This window comes from Neopsephotus bourkii, unplaced genomic scaffold (genome assembly GCF_033783945.1).
Source record: "Neopsephotus bourkii isolate Nb327-2 ecotype Australia unplaced genomic scaffold, CSIRO-AGI_Nbou_v1 NB_1780, whole genome shotgun sequence".
NCBI lineage: Eukaryota > Metazoa > Chordata > Aves > Psittaciformes > Psittacidae > Neopsephotus > Neopsephotus bourkii.
In genome coordinates this window covers 12,054,836-12,067,439 of record NW_026902254.1, presented here as the reverse complement: position 1 = coordinate 12,067,439, position 12,604 = coordinate 12,054,836, and the positions used below count along the sequence as shown (strand labels likewise).

The 12,604-nt window shown below is 36.2% G+C and overlaps 1 protein-coding gene across 6 annotated transcripts in view; it reads right to left on the bottom strand.

The window, feature by feature from the left end:
• Window positions 1-12,604, bottom strand: part of WDR19 (WD repeat domain 19) — a 45,061-nt gene that overhangs the window by 14,941 nt on the left and 17,516 nt on the right. For all 6 annotated transcript variants that reach the window (XR_009729470.1, XM_061379669.1, XM_061379670.1 and 3 more), the window contains 14 exons: window positions 11,732-11,881; window positions 11,055-11,202; window positions 10,235-10,439; window positions 9,510-9,669; window positions 8,797-8,907; window positions 8,443-8,552; window positions 6,533-6,590; window positions 5,361-5,507; window positions 5,164-5,246; window positions 4,302-4,385; window positions 3,116-3,262; window positions 2,585-2,709; window positions 1,045-1,157; window positions 92-160 (listed from right to left, as the gene is read on the bottom strand). Coding sequence is in view for 5 of the 6 variants with exons in the window: in XM_061379669.1 (XP_061235653.1) it covers window positions 92-160; window positions 1,045-1,157; window positions 2,585-2,709; window positions 3,116-3,262; window positions 4,302-4,385; window positions 5,164-5,246; window positions 5,361-5,507; window positions 6,533-6,590; window positions 8,443-8,552; window positions 8,797-8,907; window positions 9,510-9,669; window positions 10,235-10,439; window positions 11,055-11,202; window positions 11,732-11,881 (1,710 nt within the window). In the remaining variant the exon portion in view is untranslated. The remainder of the gene's footprint in view (window positions 1-91; window positions 161-1,044; window positions 1,158-2,584; window positions 2,710-3,115; window positions 3,263-4,301; window positions 4,386-5,163; window positions 5,247-5,360; window positions 5,508-6,532; window positions 6,591-8,442; window positions 8,553-8,796; window positions 8,908-9,509; window positions 9,670-10,234; window positions 10,440-11,054; window positions 11,203-11,731; window positions 11,882-12,604) is intronic.

Genomic DNA, 12,604 nt, shown 5'->3' with positions numbered 1-12,604 from the left:
CACGGAATTTTAGATGCCTGGAAACTGTCACAATACTGAAGGTAAACTTCCTGAGAAAATAAAGACATTTTTGTTTATCCAAATTACTTACTGTTTCAATTGCCATTTCTATAGCCAAGTTATCTTCTGTGCCTGGACTTTTCATAAAGTGTTTTAATGCCTAAAACAATACAGAAGACAAGTTAAAACTCAAACACATGAAATCAACGTTTTCCTATTTTTTTATCAAGTTATTTCTCTCTGCATTTTGACATTCAAATCACATGCTGAATGCTTGATGGTATTTTACAGCCATATAGATAACCATACACATTATAGAGGTAGGAGCTGGTCTTCCAGATACTCCTGCAAGAAATAAGAGTTGAGTCTGCCAAATTCTGGTGTATACCTTCATCTAACTGTGAAAGATGTTTGCAGCAATATGGTGAAAAGAAATGAATGACTAATCTGCTACTGGATCCTCCCCTACATCCCAGCTGAAGGAGTGGTCAACTACAATGGCTGTAATTTGCAAAAATCAGTAATATTTCTTTTGTATGCATTCAGTATACAGAAATCAAACCTACAATAAGCATCAGTTCACTAACGTATAACTGACCAAAAAGAAGTGTGTCAACTGACATACTTCAGTTAACGTCTTTTCTGTCTTGAAAAATTAAGAAAGCTTTAAGTTAGGGCATGCTACAGTATTAAATCAATAAGCCAACCACCAAGTCATCATCACTGATCAAGCTAGTAAGATACAAGTACAAGGTACAAGTTCTTCTTCTGTGTTCATGACATTTACAGATTCACTGAGAAGAGTGTATCACTGATCCACCTGGAGCCTCTGCTGCAGTGAAAAAGTGACCCATATGCAGTATGTAATTCACAGCACATAAATGTAGATAGCTGTAAATACAAGTAATCTAATTATGTTTTTTACACTTTTAAATACCAGTATTTCATCAGTTAAGGCAGCTGAAGTCTACTGTGAACTTCCCTGATTTTGAAGAGTTTCTATGAACATTTTAACTATCACTGGTTTACCCTTTAAGTACTGACCCTTCCATACTGACCACACAGCAAGAAAAATTTTCCCGCCTGAAAATGTTTCTTTTCTTCTTCAAAATAGAGTGCGATGCTCTGATAATCTTCATTGGTAGCACTTTCAGAACCTGCAACAGATAGACAGCAATGACAGCAGTGCTCTCAGTAAAATAAAAGCCCTACTGAAGAAGCAAGATCCTATTCTAAGTTTTGTTTTCCTACTGATATTCAAAGAAAACCAAAGCCAGCTAGACTCAAATTATGTCTACATTTTTTCCCTATTTAATCAGATTAAATGTCAGACATTAGGAGCTAATAATGGAGTGAAATACTTGTTTCCATAGGTTTTCCGGTTTTTAACAGACATAATAAAATTACATTACTATGACCTACTAATGAATTTTTCCACAATGTCTTGGCAAAAATAAAACAGCGCAAGTGATTATGAGATTATCATCTAATTATTTCTCAGAGTTTAAGAATATGCAAGTATGTATTGCACAAAGCAAGCCTATGAGGATCAGTGTGACCATGTGGTAGCAGGGAACACAACACCTTCTAAACAAAGCTTGATTTTACTGTGCTAATCTAAACCAAAGACAGCCACCAGTCCAAAGTAAGGTTTCAGCTATTTTTTCATCCACTTAGATTACAATTTGATACACTGTATTTTGGATAGGAGAAAAGAAAAAAGCATAAGGAGCAGCAGAACAATAGCAGCTACCTTCACAAGCAGCTGCCACAATGCATCACTAAACTAGCTGTTGCCAAGTTTTTAAAACCTTTGTAACAATAGTATGTTTTTTAAAGGAAGAGATTACTTGAAAATATGAGAGAATTTGGTAGATATGCATGTGGAACTCTTTCCAAAGAATGGTGCCTGACACAGGTGAAAAATTACTACATTTATTGCAAATTGAGAAGCTGGCCACTGACTCAGACTAAAGTCAAAACCAGAACTGCACCAGCTACTAACAAGGAGAAAAATAACTGTTACAGCTGAACCCAGGACATGGCCTGACATGTACGTCAGCTTCTCAGTCAGGTGTCCTTTTTGTCTCCCACTGAGACAAGAGGGGGGTTACGAAGGGCCTTAAAGAGAAAAAAAAAATAAAAAAGAAAAAAAAAATGCAAGTGTCATACATATGTAAGGAAAGAGCTGGAAGTATAGAAAAAGGATAAACATCAAGAACTGTCCCAGTAAAAGTATCAGTTTTGGAAAAGCGATACTACATATATCAAGGTCAAAGAAAGGGATCCCTCAATGAACACAAGCAGCATAGTCTAGACAAATACTTTATCTCTATGGATAAACAGAAAAATCTTCAGCACAGACAAGATCTGAAAACAACCTAGACTTAAGACCAAGGGAGATACCTCAGCTGGAAGCAAAGCCTAGCTTGTAGGCCTGAATAAGACACAGATTTGCCAAAAATGTCCATGGTAACTGGAAATGGAAAGGCTGGGAAACAAAACTTCACACCCTTTGTCTTATGATTTGAAATTGGTTTAAACCAATTAAAAGAACAGCAAACTATTAACTTGAAATACTCACTGATGATATCAGCATAAATCTCCATCTTGTTGTGTTGTTGAGCTAATGTGAAAGCTTCATTATTGCACTTGGACATGACCAGGAACTGGATGGCAGAACCATAGTCACCAAGCTGGAGGAAGAATCTAAGAAGAATGAACAAATTAATGCCTTAGTACTAATGAGCATAATGACTACACCAAATGTTTTAGAAATATAGTATGTTTTGTGGCACACCAATATGATACATTAATATGTTGATTATTTTAAACAGATTACTAAAATTAACAGCATAAGTAATACAATATGACAACTTTCATTATTGCTTAAACTTCAGGTTAATACAATTTTAATCAGAAAGTTAAAAAGAAGGAAAAAAAATCAGCACCTGCTCAGCTGTCCAAATTGTACAGAACTCAAATCAATAAACTGAAATATAGTCATTGGCCAAGTACCAATGACTAGAGTCTGGTATGTCAGCAAGCCTCACCAGCTTCCAATAGGTATGGCCTCTTCCACCATTTTTTTTAGCCTGCAGTGTATGACTGTTACCTGGCCACCATCTTTGCTCCATCAAGAGATTGTGTTTCTCTCACAATATTAACAGCCTTCTCAGGATTATTAAGTTGATCCAAATATAGTCGAATTACACTATCCCATTGTTTTGCATGCTCATAAGCTATCACAGCTTCGTTGTACCTGTAAAATGATGGTTTCACATCAGTTTTTCTAACTTTTAAATAACTCCTTACAATAAGGTGTGAAAGAAAGTATTTTGTTACTGAGAGGTTATTCTGAAACACCTTCCTTTCAGTTTGCATATAATAACCTTGTTCTGCAATTACTATGCTTTTTTTTGGCTCTATTTCATTTTTTCTTGGAAGAATGAAAGGCAGAGAAATCTCTACCACAATACTATTCTTGACCTACTTTGCTAGCATCCCTTTTGGTATATCTTAAAAGCAGCTCATCTGTTCCATTAGTTCTGTATGAAATCGCTTGGGAGTGAGAAAATAATAAAAAACAAACAGACAATAGCTAGTTGTGCAATGTAAAAAATGAGATTTCTGTTCCGTAAACAAGATCAAGATATTTCTCATTCTCACACTACACAACTGACACAAACAGTATTTTCTAGTCTCATCAATGCAGACTTTTAGCTTTGGTCCTGTTTATAAAGTATCATTATTCTGAAGCACGTTTACTGATGGGTAAAGAAAGTAGAACCTACATTCTGTGATTACATATAACCTATTTTGGGCTTTCATTTCAGCCAGTAATTTCATGTGATTCAATATTTTGCAAGTGCAGCCATTAAGTAATTTGGTTCTAGAATGAAAAAATTTCTTTCACGACTATTCCCTTTGAATGTCATTTAAAAACCACACATGAGGAGTCATTAGAAACAAAGCAAACCCTTCAATACTTTGCCAAGTGGAACTGAATACATTGACTGTATTTTAATGATTTTTGGTAAAAATATATTAATACTTAGACAGGAAGACAGTAAATAAGAAAAACATGTTTGATACTAATGGAAGGTCCTTAGATTACATTTAAAATCCTTACATGACACCTTAAGTTTACATATTTCAGAATGCATTTTCACAAGGCTGTTTTGTGCAAAATTTAAAGCCTGTTTTTTAAAGCCTTTGTTTTTTTAAAGGGTAATATCTAATAACATCAATAATGCCAACAAACAATAACTTTCACAAAAAACATAAGGATTCAAACTCACCTGCCATCTGCTTCCTTGGCCTTTGCATATTGTAGGTGAATCTTTGGAGATGAAACATGAGGAAGAAGTTCACCAACCTTTGCCCTAGAAAGACAAGATAATTGTTATTTAATAAATATACTTGGTTTCAAATTTTCTCCAGTAAAACAGGCATATTTATACCAGCACTAAAAGAAGGCTAAAAAAGAACTAAGTGCACATAATGTATAAGCTTTGAAGGCACTTTAGTAGTCTCAAAAAGCTGCACTTTATACATAAAAGAACTGGAAATTACAGACTGCTTCATGAAGTTACAGGCTTAAAGAAGGACAGTATCTTCTCTTTAAGTCTGAGATGTATAAGTGCCAGACCAACCATTTTTACATCTAATATTCTCTACTTAATCTACAGTAGAACAAGCAGCACAGTACTAAAACTGTAATCTGAAAGAATGTGAAGAGTACAAAAGGCCAACAGTACAAGTGCAGCTATGAATACTTTCATGATTGTGTACTTAAGGCAATGTATTTTATAAATGAAGGAATTTAATGAACTGAATAGTAACTACACAAATAAAATTACTGAATTCAGTGCACGTGTGTGCATGTGCACATGCACGTTAAGGATTTGAAACTGCAGGTAACTAAACATAACAGAGAAAAAAGAAAAAAGGAAGACTATTTCCCATTTACAATAAGACTCTATTTCAAACAACAGAAGCTTCTGAGAGAACACTGTTCTTGTTTCAGCTTGGGTGAAGGAACAATAAAATCAATGAAACATACTCAATGAGACAGTTGTGCTATTCAGAGAATCGTTCCTTTCCAAAAAGTACCATAGTAATTTCTTTGAAATACACCACTTCTCTGAAAACAGCACTTACCAGTTTTTACATCGGATGTATACTGATGCTGCCTTGTCATAATATTGTCCCTTTTCATAGAGCTGAGCAGCTTCTGAAAATTGCTACAATATTGGAAATCATTAAAACATCATTTCTAAACTAAGATTAAAAACGATCAATAAATAGATTAATGATTTCACTTATTCAGCTTTAGCTTTATTAACTCTTTTGAATACCTTCATATTCTCCAGAATAGCTCCACAGTCTCTCTTTAGCAACCTACTGGGATGTTTAATGGCCTGGTTTACCCCTCGACGGATATCTCCTACTCGAATAGACATTTGAGCCACTCCAGCAAGGCAAGCTTCATCATGATCCTGGTACTGGCAATCAAATGAAAAGCAGTAACTATATATTATACATTAGAAATACCAGGTCACAAAAGCCACAGTAACCAAGCACTGAAGCAAATTAACAAAACATTACATGGACTTCACAAAGTCAATTTTTGTCTCAAAATTCTTGCATAGCTACAGCTGTCACTTAGAACTCAGCTTAGTTCTTTTTTTAAGCTTTAATTTTTACATTTTACTTACAAGATCTATCCAGACCAAGTATACATACGCTTTACAGACAGCTCAGTACTACTCTAATTTTTCCTCTAAAACCAACAGTAGAGAAAAAAGAAACTACAAGCAGGATGTTTCCTTTAATCCTTTTCTGTAAGTGGCAAGGCCACTGCTGTTTCTTAAGGCCAAATGGCTTGATTTCAGAAATGTTGCTATTTCTCTGATTATGTTCCCTAATTATCATTTAAGTCACTTAACAGACATTATGCAAATATTATCATAGAATCATAGAATGGTTATGGGTTGGAAGGGACCTTAAAGCTCATCTAGTTCCTGCCCCTCTGCCATGGGTAGGGACACCTTCCACTAGACCAGGTTGCACAAAGCCCTGTCCATATCATTATGTTAGGGGAAATAATGCCAGAATAAGGAAGGATCTACTGAATACAATGTTAATCTTCTAACACAATCCTCGCCTGTCTTTATATAGATAACAATTCAATAAAGAATAACAGAAACAATTATTAGGACCTTTGTTATAACAATGAAAACCCAAGCAGTATTTTCTGACATTTGCATGTCTATTATGGAACTGCTCAAACTATAAAACCTAAATCTAGTTATTGCCATGTTAATATAATGTCAATAATGCTTTACAACTAGAGAAAGCATCATTCTGTGTATTAAAAATAAGAGAAGGGTGAAGACTACTACCCCAAATGAAACACTTGTACAGATTTAGAGCGGAATAAAAAAACCCTCCTGAATTCAAGTGAGTCTGAAACATGACAATGTGTAGTATGATAATACAAATGCTATCATTAGTAAAACGGAATTACCTTATTATTTCCCGTGATTCCCTTCTCATAGTGTGACAGAGCATTACTATAATCACCCCTAAAAGAAAATTGGAAGTTATACAGAGAATAGTTTTACTAAAAAGAGATGGTTACCTTTCTACCACACAGATTATACATGTATCTGTCCTGCTTTATACATAATGACCGTACAAGAATGTGAAGTATGCAAAAGATGGACAGTCACAGAGTTACTCATGGCACTTCCTTAGCACTTTATCAAGCTATTAACCAAAGATGTAGTCTGTCTCTTAGTCTGTCTCTCAATTTCATTATAGTGAGACCAATAATCTCCCTTGAAAGACAGGAAAATAACCTATCTGCACAATACACCTCAGTAATCTCATCCCTACTTCCTTATTTTTCTGTGAGATAAATGAAACTAAACTTCTAGAATTATTCCTGAATTTTCACAACATAAAAATGAACGCAGGTTTTTCCTCAAGTGTATTCAGAACTCAAGTTACAGATGGTTGCATTGCTTCAGATGCCTCTGTTCCTTCCTTTCTGTGACCAACAACTGTCCTCTCTCAGTGCCAGGGAGACAGAGCTGTCTAGCAACTCTATTAATAGATAAGAGTTTTTCCTCTTGGTTTAGACATTTAAACCAGGTTTCGTCTGGGAATAACTAGCTACAAAATCTTTCTAAAATCATGGCAAATGGTTAAAACCTTCTCTCTTTCAGAGACTGACAGCCTTGGAATCTGACACTCACCTACCTACAATATGTAAGAAAATGAAGGCTAATGGGTATTTAATGAAAGAAAGGCAAAAGGCAAGGCTTTTGTCCAATGTAAGAAGTGTTAAATGGTGTGAATTTTATTTTCCACCCACTTACTTGCAAGAAAGAATTTATTTAGTAATGATCATATTACAGCTGCAAATAACCCAGGTATAGTGAAATTAATCAAAAGTAACTATCATTTGCTATCATATGTCTCTAGAATAAGGTATTCCTTACAAAACTGCTCTTCCTTATACTATAGCTGCAAGACCTCACAGAATCCTCTCTCAGCAATGTAGTTAGCTGAACTATCTCACAATCACAGAATCAAAGAATCTCACTGAATCATAGAATAATTAGGGTTGGAAAAGACCTGAAGATCGTCAAGTTGTAACCCCCTGCCAAGGGCAGGGATACCTCACACTAAACCATGCCACCCAAGGCTCTGTCCATCTAGGCCTTGAACACCATCAGGGGTGGAGCATTCACAACTTCCTTGGGCAACCCATTCCAGTGCATCATCCTTACAGTAAAGAACTTCCTCCTTATATCCAATCTAAACTTCCCCTGTTTAAGTTTTAACCCATTACCCCTTGTCCTATCACTACAGTCCCTAATGAAAAGTTCCCTCCCCAGCATCCCTGTAGGCCCCCTTCAGATACTGGAAGGCTGCTATGAGGTCTCCAGGCTGAACAGCCCCAAATTTCTCACCCTATCTTCATATGGGAGGTGCTCCAGTCCCCTGATCATCCTCATGGCCCTCCTCTAGACTTGTTCCAACAGTTCCATGTCCTTTTTATGCTGAGGACACCAGAACTGCACACAGTACTCCAAGTGAGGTCTCACGAGAGCAGAGTAGAGGGGCTGGATCACCTCCTTCGACCTCCTGGTCACGCTCCTTTTGATGCAGCCCAAGATACGGTCGGCTTTCTGGGCTGCGAGCACACACTGAAGCCAGCTCATGTTAAGTTTCTCACTGACCAATGCTCCCAAGTCCTCCGCAGGGCTGCTCTGAATCTCTTCTCTGACCAGCCTGTAGCTGTGCAGAGCTGTAGCTCTGACCCACGTGTAGGACTTTGCACCTCAATTGTATCTCAATTTGTATTCTTCTAGTGAGCATAAGTACTGGTTTAATCTTCTTACACTGCAACTTTACAGGGGAACTTACGTGAATTCAAGCTGCATTGCATATTCCTTTGATAGGAAAGGGATCTGGTCTGGAGCCAAACGCTTAGCCAGCTGAAGTGCACTGTCCCAGTGTTGCAAGTCTTTTCGCATCTATTAACAAAGAACAGTAAAGCAAGTATCAAATTCTGAACCTTATGTTATTCTAAATACAAATATAGAGCTAGTGTTCTAGAAAGTTTCAGGTAATTTGAATTCATCCTAAAAGAATATCTGTGAGTCACAAAATGGCAAGAATAAAACCATACAAGAGCAGAATTATCAGAAGGTAAAACAGTCCAACATTAAGGTGGACATGAAAACATCTGCAAAGCATTTACGCATCTTAAATGAGTACCTCAAGTGCAGCAACAGGACGGGAGGATGCCAGATACAAATCCTGAGCCAGATTGAAATCACCAGTAAACATGGCAAGATGTCCTGCTAAAAGGTTGTGGTCTTCTATTCCCTGTAAAATGATGTAGTAGGTGCAAAAGTAGTCCAGGAGAAAAAAACATATTGTTGTAAGCAAAATAATTTAGTAAGCATGTCAAAACAAAATAGTTTTGTGTTCTACAATCATGTGTGTTGAATAGATTCTACAAACCAAGAAAAAGCCCTCACTGGAACTCAAAGTCACTGCAGCTAACACTGTCCAAACACTGCAGTTTGCAGAACTGTATTCTTAGGGTACTACTTCATACACTTTTAGATATATAACTTTTTTTTTAATTAATAATAGTGGCCTTAAACATTTTCTTAAAAATGACAAAGGAAAACAGAGCTTCCAAATGCCTGAGACATGAATATTTTCTGTTGCTCTCAAGCAAATGCAGAAAGGCATGTTGTGCATTCCAGTAGAGACTGCAACCGCTTAAAGAGAAAACCAAGCAAGAGTTACATGGTTTGGACATTTTCTCCTCAGTAACTATTAACTCCCTTGAAAATAATTCACCTTCTACTTTAAAAAACAACAAACCAAACACCAAAATCCCCAGAAAATAAGAACTCAGCAATTCTTAAAGAATTAAATCACCATATTTCCTATTTAAAGAGGACTTTACATTTTACCTTTATTTGTTCTAGTGACATCACCATCCCAGCATTACCAAATGTCCGATAAACACGTATTGCAAAATCCACCTCCATATGATATAAGCAAGCTTTGGCCAGCTCATTCCACCCAGACTGGTCATTCAGAAGTCTGCACAATTCCCATGCTTCAGAAAACCTTTACGAGGTAAAACACATTATTAAAACTATTTTAATTTTAGGTATTAGTCAAACATAAAATTCCCTCTCAACTCTTTTTTTTTCCTAATACTATGGTAGGGAACAGATGAAAAGCATTTAATTCTAAGCCATGGAGAGAGAGAGGTGTCAGGAAGAAAGGAGAAATACGAACGCATAACTTAACAGTTCTGTTTCTCCTGTTTCTGCCTCACTTTTTCAGGAAACCATCTGGCATTCCTTCCATTATAATGATTTTACATTGCTTCATTACAGTGGGGAGTAGGTAAGAAGCACCTTCGGCCAGTTCTGGAAGAGACACTGTCATAGGACCCTGAAGCAGTCCTGAAAAAAATTACGTCAGCTTCTACTTGACAGTGGAAAACAAATAAAGCACCACTAGGCCAATTATTCAGCTTGGTCTGCATAGACAGCTACATGGACTCATGGATCAATCTAATTTATCAATATTCATAATCACATTTTTAAATCATCAGGATATGCTGTACTGAGCTATAAGCACAGAAGAAAACAATTTACACAATATAATTAAAACACAGATGTACCTTTTCAACGTTAAAGTCTGAGTAAGCATTTGTGTCAGCTCATTAGGTCCAAAGTCTTTCAAATTGCCAAGGAACCTGTGAGTGCTCAGATACATATTGTTTGCTTTCCCACTTGGAGTCTGACAAGTTAATTCTCCATTATACAGCAACAAAGGTTTGTGGGAAAAGGGGACTTCTGTGCCACCTGCCAAAATAATCTTTGACCCTAGATTCAAAGATCAGGAGGAAAAGCAGACATCATTTAAAATATCCCTACATGGTAAGAAGTGTAGCAAACAGTCACAGCTGAAATAATGTAGACTTGCAGGGCATTAATTCAAGGTGTCTAATTCTGGTAGTCACCATCGACTGCACAGCACATACTTTTCAGTAAAGTAAATACACATAAATAACATAAATCTTCTAAACTAGTATGGTCATTTGCCAAGTATCTGTAGGTAGATTTCTTAATGTTTCTTTGTAAAAAATACATAAATTTCTATTATTTTCGTTAACTGTAAGTGAATGTAAGTTTTGTCACCGTGCTTCTAAAATCTTCTCATTAACATTCCAAAATACAATTTTGAAGCACAAAGTGAAAATTTCAGATGAAAGACTGTAACAGCAAGAAGCTTAGAGAGTTAGGACCAAAATGCTTTGCTAGAGCTTTACAGAGAAACCTACAAAGCAACTAGTTTCCTACCACTTGTACTACAAAACTTCTGTACTACTGTTCATTTGTACATGCATTATAAAAGTATTTAAGACAAATGAAGACTCAGAACATGTTTTACTTTACCAACTGAAAGAGTGAATAAGTTTTTAAAAGCATTTATAGTACCTTGAATGGCATCCTTATAAAAAACATAGGTGTATGCTTTATCATCATCAAAAGCAACAAAAACACCTTTATCCATTGGCCAGTGTTCCCACAGGATTCCTTTAATAGTTGGTGAGAAGTCCGGAATCTCATATAATCTATCATTTACCTACAAACAATGCAATAATAAAATTACTAGCAAATGGCTAAGGAGACAAACCAAATATTCATCCCAGTTATGATTAAAAATAAATAATATAAATAGCACAGAAATATGAAAAAATAAGAAAAAGTTTTCTTATAAGCAGCAACTCTAAATAACATAATAGTTCAATTCAGAAGGGAAGTAAATGAAGAAAATGCACATTATATAAATGTTAATTACTTTTCTTGGAGAAAAGTTATTGGGACAGGCAGTGAAACTGGCAGAACTTGTTAATGGGCTAAAATATCTGTATTTGAATACACACACACACACATACAGTTCTGAAACTACCCATCAGGAACTTAGTATAATGAAATTGCCCTGATCTCACATGATGGGTTTTACTTTCTTACATTATCATTATCTTCAAGCCTTCTTGCCAATTTCTCCTACCAGCATACACATTGGATTTGACAAAAAGTTTATTGAAACGCCATCTAGTTGAAGAGCCTGCTTGTAAATATAATTGTATGGGTATCCCACACTAACTTACTGGGCAGTAGACAAAACCATCACTTTTGTCATCTATGAAAGCCAATCTGGTTCCATTGGGATCTGGAAAAACTTTTCTCACACTGACAGAATGCCGATATTCATTCACATATTGCCAGTCTTCGATGTAGAAATAATTAATAACTCCAGTCTAATGAGAAATAACAGAAAAAAGCTAATAATGATATCAGTAAGTGGCATGCAGATAACTAACTTAGTTGTAGTTTCTCTGATTTTAAGAGTGCTGAGCACAAAGAGTTGGGTTTAAAGAAAAATACTTCCAGGTGGGTTTTTTTGGCTTCCTTCTTCATTTACAGCTGGTTTTGGGTAGGACAGGAAAATTGAGGCTTTTTGGGAGGGGGGGAAGGAGCTGGAGGTTTGAGGGGTTTTCTATTGTATTTGTTATTTGTCGCACTGCTTTGTGGAGACGAGTCATATTTCCTGTGCAGTTCTCCAAAGAGAGGAAATGCCTGCCTCAACACTGGGAGAACCTTAACCTTCACATAAACCTGAAAAATTTGCCTCCAAGGGAGAACCATTATAAGAACAAATGTACATAATTCAGGGGAGAAAAGCAATCAAAATGATTTGTGATTAATGCTTATTTCAATCTGTTGCACAAAGAAGAAAAGTAAAAGGCATCTTTTGATGTCAACTGTAAAATCTGCATCATCAAATTGATCAGTTGTGAATTTAGTGCTTCAAATTTATTAGTACCAGTTCAGGTACTGAGGAGGCAGGAAAGCCCTCAGCTGCTGCAAAACCACTCAAGTTACCAAAAGAGTGGTAATACCAGAGATAGCGAGTCTGCCTTTCCTCTAAGGCCAATACATCAGCCTGTGTCACAAAAAGCTGTGCCACAAAGAGCACAGTA